At 44.7% G+C, this 15,122-nt stretch overlaps 1 protein-coding gene across 2 annotated transcripts in view; it reads right to left on the reverse strand.

Annotated features, from left to right (window-relative positions):
- DOCK11 (dedicator of cytokinesis 11) overlaps nucleotides 1-15,122 on the reverse strand; it is a 115,963-nt gene that overhangs the window by 80,865 nt on the left and 19,976 nt on the right. For both annotated transcript variants that reach the window (XM_048514038.1, XM_048514039.1), the window contains exons 2-5: nucleotides 13,092-13,208; nucleotides 10,171-10,260; nucleotides 8,696-8,778; nucleotides 6,621-6,690 (exon numbers count right to left, since the gene is read on the reverse strand). In XM_048514038.1, coding sequence (XP_048369995.1) covers nucleotides 6,621-6,690; nucleotides 8,696-8,778; nucleotides 10,171-10,260; nucleotides 13,092-13,208 — 360 coding nt within the window. The remainder of the gene's footprint in view (nucleotides 1-6,620; nucleotides 6,691-8,695; nucleotides 8,779-10,170; nucleotides 10,261-13,091; nucleotides 13,209-15,122) is intronic.

A 15,122-nucleotide genomic window follows, 5' to 3' on the forward strand; every position in this document is an offset into this window, starting at 1 on the left:
ATGTGGGAAGAGACATAAGAATAGGGATGCCAATCTCAAGGTGGGACCTGGGGATCTCCTGGAATTACAACTTATCTCCAAACTACAGAGATAAGTTTCCCTAGAGACGCTGGATGCTCTGGAGTCTATGGCACTGTACCCCTCTGAAGACCCTGGGCCTTCCAGGCTCCATCTCCAAATCTCCAGGAGTTACCCCACCTGGATTTGGCAACCCTGCCTTGCCACCCCCCATAAGTGGCCAGGGGCCCTGGAAACCCTATATAAAAAACACCTGCCTTTCCCCTGCTACCGGAGCTCAAAACACCCCAGTGGGACATTTCAGATTGGAAAAACAGCTTGAGACCAAAAAGTTGGAGCCCCCATTCCCCCCTTCAGTGGTTCTGATATGTACCAGCCCCTTTCTGCTTTTTTAATATCATATTACATTTGCAGTTACAACTGCAGTGCCTCTGGTTAGTCACAAATACAGAGAAGACGGACCAAAGACGTTCATCCACAATTATTAGGACAGCTGGACAAACATTGCAATACTATTTTCGAATGCAGCAAGAACAAGTTGCTTTGGTCTCTTTCTCTCACTCATTCTGCAAATTGCTAAATGTACTCAGAACTAGAAGCTAATTCAGGCAAATTCCTGTTCCTAAATTTACATCTGCTGAGATAGTGTTACTGTAGGAAAACACGTGCAAGGAGAATCAGTGGACGGGAAGTGGAATAGTTTAGCCACTCCCATACCTGCCAAATCCCCCTTGCAAATGCTCCCTCCTGGTTTTTATCCGGGCTAACTTTTGTTTCAGGGTTGGTTGGGAAAGAAATAATTTAAAACATCTGGGGGCATTTTCTGGGAAGAATCATTGGGTAGGGAAAGAACTAAGCATCTCCTTCTGCAAAATTCTCCCTTTCCTGCTCTGAGTATCAGAATTTTGAGGGAGAATTTGTGTTTCCCTTATGAACATTTTATTTCTGCCCTGTGTGTGGAGCAGCAGTGGTGTAGGAGGTTAAGAGCTTGTGTATCTAATCTGGAGGAACCTGGTTTGATTCTCGGCTCTGCCGCCTGAGCTGTGGAGGCTTATCTGGGGGATTCAGATTAGCCTGTACACTCCCACACATGCCAGCTGGGTGACCTTGGGCTAGTCACAGCTTCTCGGAGCTCTCTCAGCCCCACCTACCTCACAGGGTGTTTGTTGTGAGGGGGGAAGGGCAAGGAGAATGTAAGCCCCTTTGAGTCTCCTACAGGAGAGAAAGGGGGGGTATAAATCCAAACTCTTCTCTTCTTCTTCTTCTTCTGAATGCAGAGATCCAATTGAGCCCAATTTTTATGTCAAATAGTGAAGTAACTGGCTCCTATGTGTACAATAAAAGTCACACAGCCAGCATTGGCTTAGTAAGCGGGGTACAAGAGGGCTGGAGCCCCAGGTGCCACTTGGGGGGGCCACACTGACATGCCCCACTTGCAACTGTGCCCTGGCCCATTTGGGGCTGGGGTGCAATTAAATGCTGTGGGGCTGGCCCCACTCACGAAATCCCTGTGGAGCTTGAGAGAGGGCCAGCCATGAGGCAGGGGCAGGGAGGGGGGGGGGCAGAGCCAACAGTATAAAACTAGAGCCACTCAGTCTTTGGGGCTCAGTTTGCTGCTGGTCTCAACGAGACTAGGGGCCAGCTTTAAACTGTGGGCTAGAAGAACTACAGTTTAAAGCTGGACCTGTCCAACTGAGGCCAGCAGCAAACAGGCCTCCAAATTCCTCATGGAGATCAGGGCCAAACTCCATATGGGGTTTAAGAGCGAGGCCAGTCATGCTGGCCCCACAGGGGAGAGTCCTGGGCAGTGGTTTAATGAGCTATGCTCCTGATAGCCAGGCCCATCACAGAGACAACAGAAAGCTCCACACACTTGGAAGGCTCCTAAGTTGTGCAGAAAAAGTTGACTCTCTAAAATAACCAAAAGGAAAACCCCTTCCAAAAACAGCCCAAGGTCTCAACATTTCCAAGCAGGAATGGAATGTTGAGAACAAGGGGGAAAAATGAGGAAGAGAAATCAACTTACTCAAGTTCCTGGAAGCCTGGAGAGGGAGATTTTGGAAAGAGAGCTGGGAATTCCAAATCTCCTTCACTGATTCCTTGCAGGGATCCCATTTTGTCTCTCTTTGTTTTAATTTTTTATTTGAAATTTGAAACAGAATCTTGGAAAGGCAGAACAGCTTGCCACACTGTTCACAATGTCCCAATTAGATGCCCCATCAAATGAAAAAATGTCCCATTGCATTTATTAACTTGTAGTATTATACAGTGCTGAAGACGATTTTCTGGAAAGAGAGCTGGTACAAAAACTACCAGACCACGGCTACACAGCCTGGAAAACTGACAACAGCTAGTTGATTTTGGTCATGAAAGCCTTTGACAACACATACAGAGCTTGTCTGTTTTACAAGATGTAAATAGAATCTGAATGCCTGTAGCCCAAATTGCTGACTGGAGTGACAGAAAGTCTGCAAACTTCTGAAGGAGTCATGCATAGACAAATTGGGTGTGGTGCCCTCATTCCTTGGTCGGAATTGCCAAACTTCACATAACACTGAAGTGGCATGATTTGAATCTTGGATGTATTATTTGTCCTTAACAGCAGCTATATAACAGCCCTAAGCAAAAGGAAGGAACTTTCTTTCCTCTTGTCTGATAAAGATCCATTATTCACCAGCTCAACAGCAAAGTGTCTATCAAAGAGATTAAAAATGAAGTCTTGTCAAATACAAGAAAATGGCGGAGCCGTTTAACCACCAATTTTATTTCCTTCCATAACCTATTAATTTTAACACTTAATAACTTTTATATATGCCAATAAAGGTAAAGTTTCTAAACAATGGGGAGGTGGGGGCAACCTAAATTGAAGCCATAGTGTTGTGGAAATGATTTTTTATAGAATCATAGAATCAACAGGCATGGCTATATATTTACCTTTATATTCCTTTGTATGGTGACACCATCTGTCTATTGAACTATTGTTAATTTATAGTAAACTGGTCTCAAATTGGTTTAATTGTATTTATGATGTTTATATGTTCTATTATTACTGTATTGTATGGATTTTTATTGTTATTATAATGCTATGTCTATGTTGCTATATTTATGATATTATGTTTATGATATTATGATCCTATGTTTATTGATGTGTTTATTGATGGTTGTTGTACGATGTTATGTTATGATTTATGATGCTATATTATGATGTATGATATGTTTATTGACCCTATGTTATTGATGCATTTATTGATGGTTGTTCTACGATGTTATATTTATTTATGTTGTTATTATGATGTTGTGCACCGCCCTGAACCTTTCAGGGGAAGGCAATATATAAATTAAATATACCATACCACAGAGTTGGAAGAGACCACAAAGGCCATCAAGTCCAACCCCCTGCCATGCAGGAACACACAATCAAAGCATTCCTGACATATGATAATCCAGCCTTTGTTTAAAAACCTCCAAAGGAGTCTCCACCACTCTCTGAGTGCGCGCAGGGCCAGGGGGGCGTGTCCCCAGGCCTCGGCGACGCGCCGGAGGCCAGGGGACAGGCCGGGTCGGCTTGGCGCCGGCGCTCCGCGGTGCCGGCTGCCCAGCTGCTTCAAGGACCGTCCATGCGGACGGTCCCAGCGTCTTCAGGTCGGCGCGCAATGCGCCGACCTCGCCGTTTCCGCCGCCGTGCGGAAACGGCCTTAGGGAGCTGTGGATGTTTTAAAAACTCTTCTTTCCTCCAACGCCATTTCTCTGAACAGAAATACATACCCCCACTTTGCTTTAAGACTCACAGTCAGGGGCGTACCTAGGCAATCTGGTGCCCAGGGACAAAACCTGAGTTTGCCCCCCCCCCGCCTGGCGTATGGGCGGCCACCCTCCCCCACCATGACCAAACAATGATTTTTTGTACCAGCTCACAAAACACCTCCCACTCCCAGCAAAACATACATGGCTCTCTCCCCACCAACTCTTTTCCTAATTTCCTAATCACAACAACCCTATGAGGTAGGTTGTTAGCCTGAGAAACAACTCCAAGCCAGTGCAAGTGGGTATTAAGCATGTAAATCTCTCACAAATCACCCCCAGCAAAATATTTACCAAACAAATATCAGAATCATCTCTCACAAAACACCTCCAGTGGAATCCACTTTCAATGGTGTTTAAACTAGGGAGCTCAGATTCTTCTTTTCAATCTACCTTAAAGGGAGAATCTGGGGTCCCCGGTTAAAACAAAATTGAAAGTGATGCTGTTTGGGGGTGGATTCTCCCCCACCCTGAAACAGCATCACTTTTGAGGGTTGGAGATTCAGATGAAACAAATAGCAGATTTGGCTGGAATCTGGGCAAATTTGGGCACATTCAGACAAAAATTGTCCGATTATGTCCTGCCCAAAAATGAACAAATGCGAATGCAAGGTATTTGGGGTGTGGGGGGGTAATTTTGGTGTTTTTTCGGCCTGCAGGAAGTGCATTTTTAAAGCTAGCGGCACCATGATTTCAGGGCATCATCCAGCGACTGCCCTGATGATACCACCCGAGTTTGGTGATGTTTGGTTTAGGGGCAGCAAAGTTATGGACCCCCAAATGGGGTGCCCCCATCCCCACTGTTTTCAATGGGAGCTAACCTGAGATGGGGCTACCCATTTAGGGACCATAACTTTGGTCCCCCTGAACATAACTTCACCAAACTTGGGTGGCATCATAGGAATAGTTAACATATGATACCCTGAAATTTTGGTGTCACTAGCTTTAAAAATACATCCCTTCCAGGCACCCCAAGAAATTTGCCCAAGATTCTTTGTTTTGCAGTGACTTTGCTCCATTGTAGCCAATGGGGAATTTCTGAGGCAGGCTGCACATTTTTGAAGATAGAGGCGCCAGACTTTCAAGGTGGCTCCAAGAGGCCTTGAGTAATAGCATCCAATCTTGGTGAGCTTTGCTTTGGGGGTGGGGGGAGTTGAGAGAGTTCTGAGAGAACTCAGCCCACAGGCTTGCATGTGAAGGAGCAGGGAAACAAAATAAGCCTTTGGGGGGCCCATAAAATTGAACCCCCAGAAGCAAAGGTCTCCAAACCTGGTTGCTATTACCAGGAGGCCCTCCTGGAGCCACCCTGAAAGTCTGGTGTCTCTATCTTCAAAAATGTGCAGCCTGCCTACACACTCAGAAATTCCCCATTGGCTACAATGGAGCAAAATCACTGCAAAACAAAGAATCTTGGGCAAATTTCTTGGGGTGCCTGGAAGGGGTTTATTTTTAGAGCTAGTTACACCAAATTTTCAGGGTATCATCTGTTAACTATTCTTATGATGCCACCCAAGTTTGGTGAAGTTATGTTCAGGGGGACCAAAGTTATGGTCCCTCAAATGGGTAGCCCCCATCTCCTGTTAGTTCCCATTGAAAACAATGGGGATGGGGGCACCCCATTTGGGGGTCCATAACTTTGCTGCCCCTAAACCAAACATCACCAAATTTGGGTGGTATCATCAGGCCAGTCTCTGGATGGTACCCTGAAATTTTGGTGCCGCTAGCCTTAAAACTGCGCCCCCTGCAGGCCGGAACGTGAAAAAACACTTAAAAATTTAAAAACACACAAACGAACCTGAAAGGTTCGCGCCCCCCCACGTGACCAAATGGGGGGCGCCCGGGGACATAGGGCACCCCTTGTCCCTAGGCAGGAACGCCACTGCTCACAGTGGAAAAAAAGAGATGGGCATCTGGTTCCTGCCCCTCCCAGATCCAAACAGACTTGAGGAGGACTTTTATTGGGAAACAACACCCTGCCATTGTTCACATCATGGCCAAGATCCAGGTCGATCTTGCCTTCTGTAGTTACTTTCCAGACTGAAATAATACATTCCTATCAATAACTCCAGCACCAAGTACAGTTTTTCCCTTAGATGCACAGTAACTGGCATAGTTAACACAGTAAAAAAAAAAAAACACCCAGTGAGCTGTGAACCATACAATGCCTGTTCATACCTTGCCTTAGCCATCATCCTATGTGGGGGGAGGGCTTAGGTAAGCCACCAATGCTCCCTGAAACAAAAAGGGAGGGGCTGGGGGGCTGTGGCTAAATAGTACAGCACTCCCTTTGCATACAGAAGGTCCCAGGTTCAATCACTGGCATCACCAGTTAAAGGACCAGTTAGCTGGAGATGGGAAACACCACCATCCAAGACCCTGGAAAGACACAGCCAGTCACAATCAACAATTACTGAATTTGAGAGACCAAAGGCCTGCCACAAACAAAGCAGCTTCTTATGCTCAATCCCCATTCTCAAGTTTGCAAAATGGGAAAAATAATCCTGGCCTATTTTCCAGGGTGCAGTACTCTTTGCCCGTTGCTTTGACACCCCAAATTGTCCGCATATACACTAAGCACTAGTATTTTATTTCAGAAAATAATAGTGGTACCTTTTATTAGAGCACTTTACACTGATATGAAATGAGGCAAGCAGTTGGAATTAAACATACCACTCCCTTGGCTAATGGGTGCAGACCAATTGCTCCCAGAATGAAGAATTCATTTTTGTGCACAAGGTTTAGGACAATTGAACTGTCTGACCCCAAGCAGCAATGGGAGCTGTCTAGTTTTCTCTTCTTACCTCATCTTTTTCAAAGTCTTCATCAATTTCAAACAAGTGATTTGGAATCTTGTCTGGTCTGAAAGATTTGCTGAGAACATAACACAATTATTTAAGCATTTTTTTTCTCAAAAAAAGATATGCCAAAGACCTTGACAACATTAACATGATTAAATAACTGAAGGATTCATAGCAAACACATGCAGAAACTGCCCTCTGTGTGAAGCACTCAGACACCAGACATATACTTGTAGTAGATGACAGGTGGGGGTGGGAAGTTATGCCTTGAAAGCTATGATGATGGAAAGAAGTTCAGGAGTCTGCGTGGCTAGGAAGAAAGGAGAAAGGTGCTCTTTGCCAGAACAGGACATCATTTCCAGCTGGGACAGATAACACACCAGCCCTTTGATGTGTGAACACCTTTTGATTGGAGGGTGAAGGCTTGGTGGGCTGGAGACCAAAAGCATAGCACTCCAATTGGCTGAAGACCCCACAGAACAGGTGGGAGTGGGGCCTGAAAAGTAGAAAACAAACCCCTTGTGAGGTTAGCTTTGGGCAATCATGTTAAAGAGAGGGGGGGCTAGATTTTCCCCAGAGTCATGGTGGTGACCAGAAGGGAGGAACGGTGACGAGTCCCGCCCACAACATGACCTAGGCTATGACAATACTTGACTTTTGGAATTCAATACTTAAGGAACAACGTAGTGTTGACAACAGCTAAGATGACTGTTAAAAAAGCAATAGGCAACTTTAGGACTAATTAATGGGTGTTATCCACGAGGACTAATAGAACTTACATGTTCAGATGCAGTTACCACTAAAATACCATTGCTGGGGAAGCAGCATCAGGAAGAAGCTTTAGTTTCTGTGCCCTACTTGTAGGTTCCGGTGGAATGTTTAATAGGAAACTGGATGTGATTTCCACACAGGGACAGGTTTGTATAGTTTCCATTGCTGATGAGGCTGCCGATGTAGTGTATCAGCAGCTGGGCTTCCATATGGCAGGTTTCCATGCAGTTTCCCTGCTCCAGCCCCCTGGCAGTAGCCACTGTCCCTTCCCTGGAACACTGGGGATTTTTTCATTTTTAACCCCTAAAAATTGGCAACTGAAACTTGTCATATCAGTAAATCATTGCAGGGATACATCTAACAAGTTATCTGAATTCACAGCCCAATCCAAACTGGGGGGAGCAATTGGGCTGTGGATGCAGTGCTGAGCTGCACCCATGTGTTTGACCACTCCACAGGCGCAAGGGGCACGCCCACCTGTGGAGAGGGCAAAGGCACTGGCAGCAGGGCACTCCTCAACTCCGTGGAGACAAAATCTGGAAGTGGCCACTGCAGCAGAGGAACGCTGGCATCCAATTGGATGCTGGCAGAGAAAAGGCAGTGGTGGGCCAGGGCATTTCTGGGGGTGGACTAACTGTTAAGTCCCATAGAGGGCTTCCAAGCGGCCGGGTTTTTTCCCCCCCTTTCAGCTGCCTCCCTATGCTGCCTGGAAGCCCTCTAGAGGTGGTTGGTGGTATGGCAGCAGTGACGCCCCCTGGCTACCTCAGGATCTGGACTGGGTTATAAGTCTCTATTCCCTTTCACTGTGGAGACATATGGGGGAAGGCAGTGGTGACGGAGGGGATGGAGTGGCCACCATAGGTACAGTGTCTAGAAATATGTCTGGTTAGGAAATCAGAAGTTTCCCAACTACAAGGCAGCCATCCAGACTTGAATATGATCTTTCTCAAACCTTTGAAGCAAAGGAGATTTTGAAAAGATTGGAGAAAAGATGGAGAACACTGGGCGGTGCATGAATGCACCATGATGCTGCGGTAAAACACTGCGAAACCTGGGGCAAATAACCTGAGTAGAGTTGGTCTATAAAACAGGATGCTGGACCAAATGGACCATTGGTCTCATCCAACATTGCTACTCTTTATGTTAACAACTAATAAAATAAACACCCAATCACAGACTTGCTTATTCCCCATAAAGAAAAGCTAGACAGAATGGACCTAAGAAATCATCACGCTCAAAATGTGTGAAGAGCTGCTACAGAAAGACACATCTGGTAGAGGCTGCTGTTCCTCAAAAAGTCTACTTACCATGGCAGCATTCGAAAATCTCCTGAGTATTCCTCATATTTGAAGTTCACAACATGCCAGTCCGAGCTGTATGTTTTAATGCACTGGGAAGGAAAATTCAAATTTATGGGGCTTGACCACAAGACTTTGGAAATGTTAGAAACAGCTGCAATGTATGCAAAATTACAGAGAACAAGAGAGATCATGTAGAGCCTGTTTACCTGTAAATCTGCCTTGGGTCCATTTGACACTTCTATTCTCACGAGCCTGGGGGCTCTCATGCATAGGAGGATCTTTCCCAGACTTTGTTATCTGAAACCTGCAGGCAAAGCATGTGATCCACCAGCAAGCCCCAGCTCCTCTAGCCAGACCTCTATGACTCGCAGCAGCTTTTGGGGGTCTCAGGCACAAAATGGTGTCTCCCAACCAATAGCTTTTAGCTAGAGATGGTGGGGTTTGAACCTGAGATCTGGCCTCTCAATCAACTGCTCTACAACCGACTCAGATTCTGTTTCCTTCACCACCGTTTCCAACTGTTTAAGCAAACGTATAATCTAATTTCCACTCTTATTCCAGCTTGTTTTGCCATTCCAGTGAGAGCAGTGATTTTATTTCCTCTGAAAGTAAAGCTTGTCACAGGTAATATCATAATCACATTGACAGATGAGAACTCGTTACGCAAGAGGCGTCATTATGCCTTTATAATTAAAAAGAGAAAGCTATCCACACACCTAATTAAAAACATCCATTTCTCCCTTTAGTGAGTCCCACTGGAGATACCAAAGAAGTAATCAGCAGAATAATTTTTTAACAACACAACCTAGTCAAGTTTAGACTCCAGCTGCATCTGGCTTTAACAGTTACATTTTGTAAATGGGTTGACAGGTTGCTTGCATGCCCAGAATTTGTCCTTGTCTCCCACAGTTCCCTAAGGTAAGCAAACATTGTGCCCCTGCAGAAACTCATTCTGGAGATCTGGGAAAATATTACTCCAGCACAGTGCGATGAAGATGGATGCCAGTGATCACTAGCCACCCCTCAGGGATATCTGAAGAAGTGTATATGCACATGAAAGCTTATACGAGGAATAAAACTTTGTTGCGACTGAACTCAAACTTTTTTCTGCTGCTTCAGACCAACATAGCTACCCACCTGAACTTCTCATGGGAACACATTTCCCAGAGTTCCATAGGAAAATGAGAACCCAATTCAAACCTGCATCAACACTATGTCCTGAGACCTGGCTTTTTTTAAAAAAGCCATCACAGTCATCTCAAGGGTCTTTGCCAACCAACCAAGGCAAGAAGAAGGTATTCCCCCCCAAGGTGAGAAAGTGCCCTCCAAGTCCTCCTACACTACCAAAAGGGATTCCGGAGATAACTCAGAGAATGTGCAAAGCACTGGCCATTTTGCAGAAAGTTTTATTATTTATCTGAAAGATCAAAGGACAGGACGGACTGAGGATATGCTAGAACATCACAGCTGGCAGCCCTTACCTCTTGGACAAAGAGACTCTGTGCTTTTTTCAGAGAATCCTCTCGCACCGTAGACTGGACTGTCCTCCGCTGGCGACCTATAACTGCAATCTAGAAGGGGGTAGGGGAGAGAAGCAGTCAAAGATCACAGAAGGGCTATAGCTTTCAAGTCTTTAACCAACAAAATGCCAATCAATTTTGCTTTTGCAAAGCTTAGCAATGAAGGAAACATTCTGGAATTTGGAGCTTTGTGACACCTTAAAGGCTAACACGTTTATGGTGGTATAAACCTGTGTAGGCTAGAGCTCACTTTGTCAGATGTATGATGCATAGTTCAGATGAAATTAAAAGATTAAATGTTCCTTTTCCTGCAGAAGATGAACACCGCAACCCTTTAAGAGCACCTGCTACTTAGCCAATATCAAACCTGCCCAGCTGGGATTCTTGTAATATAGTTTGAGTACCAAGGAAATGGAAATTATTAATGCATGCAAACAACCTTTTCAAATGTGCTCTGTATTCTCAGGAAGAGATAGCAACTATGAATCCCAACTAAGCATGGAAAGGCAGGTCCAAGTAATGGCACTCTCCATTCCTCTGGGAGTAAATTCTGAATATCCTTCAAGACATTAATGCATTGCTTGAGGGAAGACCAGAGGACTCTTACTGCATCCAAAAAGGAATCTAACTTCATTTACTTTATTTGATATCTTGTCAGTATCCAAATGATGAGCTCAAGGTACCTTACAAAAGGGAAGACAATAGAATTCATAAAATGGTAACTGCAGGTTGTGCAGATTTTCCTGCAGGTGTTTAACCTGCACAGGACCAGAGGCATAAACTCTTGGTCCTTGGTTTTTACCTAGGACTCACATCTTGGGACCTGTATGTGGCAGAACTGGAAAAGTCCAGGTTTGTTTATTTTTGTTTGTATGTTAACTTTTGTAATTTGAACCTTTTCCTTCTTATAAGGTGCTCCAGGTCCCACATTAAAAAAACTGAAATAAATAAAACAACAACAATAAAATAGAAGCACAGACACTCATCCACAGAGAACACCACTGGCCAAAAATACAACTCAGAAAACAATCTTAAAAATATGATCTAGAAAACAGAATTAATTGATGCAGTTCCTTAAATATCTGAAAGGGACGTGTTCTCCTTATCTTCCCTGGATCATAAAATACAACAAAGGCCAATTACGCACAAGGCATCTGATGCGTGATCGGGGCAAATGTCTGTCACAGCATTTTCCCTCCAGCCCTACTTTCACTTTCTAGTCTCCCTGCAGCAAGCAAAACCATATTAGCATGAATTTAATTTTGCTTCAATGCCAGAGCAGTGAGCATAGCTCCTCTCCAGACCTCTTCCCTCCGCCCTTGGCCAGCCTCTCTAGTTCCACCTTTTCCACTCTTTGCACTGCTTCTACATGCCTTCCATCTCATCCCCCCTTCCACGTTGCTGGCTCTTTCATTCTTCTCTAGACACTCATATTGATATATAAATGTATCAATATAAAAGAGTTGGCTTTCCCAAGAAACAGCACAAGAACAGTCTGTTTCTGACTCAAGCCCACCTCCCCCACTCTGCTTCTGCCCAGCAACCAAGGCGTTGGAGTCAATAGTACTGTATCATGGATGTTGTCCCAGCAAAGGCTGAAGGTGGCACAGGCCCCTCCTTTCCAGGAGAAGTCTGGAAATGTGCTGTGCCAGCTGTGGAGGTCAGTGGATACTGTGACTGGGCTGAGGTCGTTCAGGGCTTTGAGAGGCTCAAGAGATCAGTGGATGAGAGAGTTCTGGTTCAGCAGCAGGATCTGGGGTGGAGGATTCATGGTCCAAGTCCAAATCAGAAGGAAGAGCTGTCTTTCAGGGTGTGCCAGCTCACTTAGAGCCTGGGGGTTTGCCCTGCTCCTCCAATCTTGAAGGTGTCTCAACTGCCTCCCTTCTGCGGGGGTGTCAAGAGCCTCTCCGCCTCCTCCTTGGCTTCTCACCAAGAATGCTGGACTAGATAAGATCATGATGTTTAAGGTCCTAAAAACAAATGCATCCTCATGATGACTTGGCAAACAGATTAATTACATCTTAATTGTAAACAGATTCTGAGGATGCACTCTTGGGGATTCTCATTTTCTATCTATCTTTATTTGTTACAATCACAGATTCGCCAAGTTTGACACACAGGGTTGAAAGCAGCTTACTTTTTTCTTGCTGTGGTTAACTAACACCATGCCCCACAAATCTGTTTAGCAGAGAGGAAGAGGGAAAAATCACAAATAGTGGTCCATCTCTCTTAAAACTGCTTTCATCTATCTGAAAAAAAAAACTTTGATCTGCCTGCAGCTTAGGCTACATCTGGCTGTGGGCCTGCCCCCTTTTGCCCTGAGCCCTTATGATTTCTTATTAGGCTGAGGAGCACTACCCAACTGCAAGGAGGACTATGTAATGCCTAGAGGCTGGAATTTTGCCCCAGAAAACAAAAAGAATCTTAATGATGAAGAGTTTATCACAGCAGAAGCCTTCAGTGCTATAAAACTTCAGTCATACTCAGCCTATGTATTGTCGAAGGCTTTCACGGCCAGATTCAACTGGTTGTTGTGGGTTTTCCGGGCTGTGTGGCTGTGGTCTGGTAGATCTTGTTCCTAACATTTTGCCTGCATCTGTGGCTGGCATCTTCAGAGGTGTATCACAGAGAGAAGTACTTCTTTCTGTGAGACACCTCTGAAGATGCCAGCCACAGATGCAGGCAAAACGTTAGGAACAAGATTCACCAGACCACGGCCACACAGCCCGGAAAACCCACAACAACCATGCTCAACCTGTTTGTCCTAAATGTACCTCAAGACTTCTCGGTTGTGCTGCATCAGACTTTTAAAAGGAATTTGTCACAGTGAACTCAGCAGAGTAGGAAAGTGGCCAAGACCACCATGCAAACAAAACACTTACAGACATATCCTCCATGGGGAACATAAGCAGGTCCCGGAATGGATCGCTGTAAATCTGGGCTTTTCTCTGGGAGATGACATTTTCGTAGTCCAGGGGTTCAATCACCTTTGTTTTTTCCTGTGGGATAAATGAAAGAAAACCAGGTCAACATGTCTCCCCCTTCAAGCTTTGCAAACTGTCCAGGAGCCTCTACTGGATGCTTCCTCTGGTATTACTGGAAATAAGTGATGCAGTTCCCTTCCACACTACTCAGTCTATGGCGTTCCATGCAATTTTAGTGGCCAAGAAACTGAGCTATAAATCAAGTTCAATTTCGGCTCTCTTCTATGAGCTTGCTAGCTGGCATCAGCAACAATATGGGGATAATAATACTAGTCTACCTTACAAGGCTGCTGTCAGGATTATGGTGAGCTAATTAATATGTAAATATACATATTTATTAAGTGTTATAGCCACAAACCTTAACAACATATCGTAAAACCAAATCAATAAAAGGGATACAGGAGGATAATAATTAATTCCATAGCCAAAAACAGGACTGACAGATCTATTTTTAAAGGTTGGCAAGCATAAACCTTTTTCGTAATTTAATGGATAAATCCATAAAAGGAGCTATGTGTCCGTGGTGGCGAACCTATGGCACTCCAGATGTTCATGGACCACAATTCCCAACAGCCCCTGCCAGCATGAACATCTGGAGTGCCATAGGTTTGCCACCACTGCTATATGTAACGGCTGGGTTTATGTCCACCAAAAGAAAACAGATGCAACCCTCATATAACTCTACAGGATTATAGTTTGCTAATTAATATGAAGCGCTCGCAAGTCAATATGCTATGTCTAACTATGCGGGTCCCTGCGACTTCCCTGCTCCAGGGCATTTATCGACACTGACACCATCTATAGGCCATGATGCAATTTTACTCGCAATTTAGAAGAAATCTGATTTGTGTTACAGGGAGATTATTCTTCTGGACCAGATCAGGCCCAATTAGGAAGCCAGAAAAGAAGTCTGAAAAAAGTATTATGAGGAAGGTCAGAAGTTCAGCTAACAAGCAAGACCGTGTGATGATGTTCCGTCTCCAGCTGCTGCCATGTGATGCGCAAGCCTCTCTCATGACATCGCTCTTGCTCTGTAACTATGAAGCCAGAATACCAACAAAACAAGAACACATAAGCTACGCTCATTGCTCTTTGAAGCTCTGGGCTTGCATAAGAAGTTACTCTGTTTTTTTTAAAAAACAACAACTCCAACCTCAGCTTCAACTGTTACATGCAGAAATCAAAGTTAAATGGGAGGCTGTCATGCTCCCAGAGAAGCTCCTATTATTTTCCTATTAAGCATCAGTTTCTCTATAGCTAGTTTGGGTTCAGTTCCTTGTATAGTGTTCTAAGGGAGGGAATTTTAGTCAGATCCTGTCCCTTTAAGAAATCTCCCTAGAGGCAGTCTTCCTTTTATTAACCAGCAATGCCCCTGTTTAGCTCAGTCAGTCTAAGGTGTCAAGGGAGTTGGAAGGCTGCATATCTGTTACGTCTATGGTGTATAGCAGTGGTGATGAACCTTTGGCACTCCAGATGTTATGGACTACAATTCCCATCAGCCCCTGCCAATTGGCCATGCTGGCAGGGGCTGATGGGAATTGTAGTCCATAACATCTGGGGTGCCAAAGGTTTGCCACCATGGGTCTAAGGTGTATAAAGTCTAGAGAGCACAAAGTTAAGGTGTTAACAGAGAATCCAGATAAAGGACATTGAAGGAACCAAGAGGAAGCACAGACAGAATGGACTTTCTTAGAGGAAGTCAAGAAAGAATAAAAGTTTCAAGCTTCAAGTGATCCAGTCAAGCAAGTACCTTATCTTAGTCAGACCCTGGGAGGAGTTAGGGTCTCAATTCTTCTAAGCAATAAACCTTTTTTCTTTGAACTGTTACACCTTGCTTGTGAGTCTTCCACTCTGTTCTGGTCAAGTACAGGGCACCAAAAGATTGTTTTACTTGGGGAACAGAACAGAGGCTGAATTATTGAAACACCT

This window comes from Sphaerodactylus townsendi, linkage group LG13 (assembly GCF_021028975.2).
Source record: "Sphaerodactylus townsendi isolate TG3544 linkage group LG13, MPM_Stown_v2.3, whole genome shotgun sequence".
Classification (NCBI taxonomy): Eukaryota; Metazoa; Chordata; class Lepidosauria; order Squamata; family Sphaerodactylidae; genus Sphaerodactylus; species Sphaerodactylus townsendi.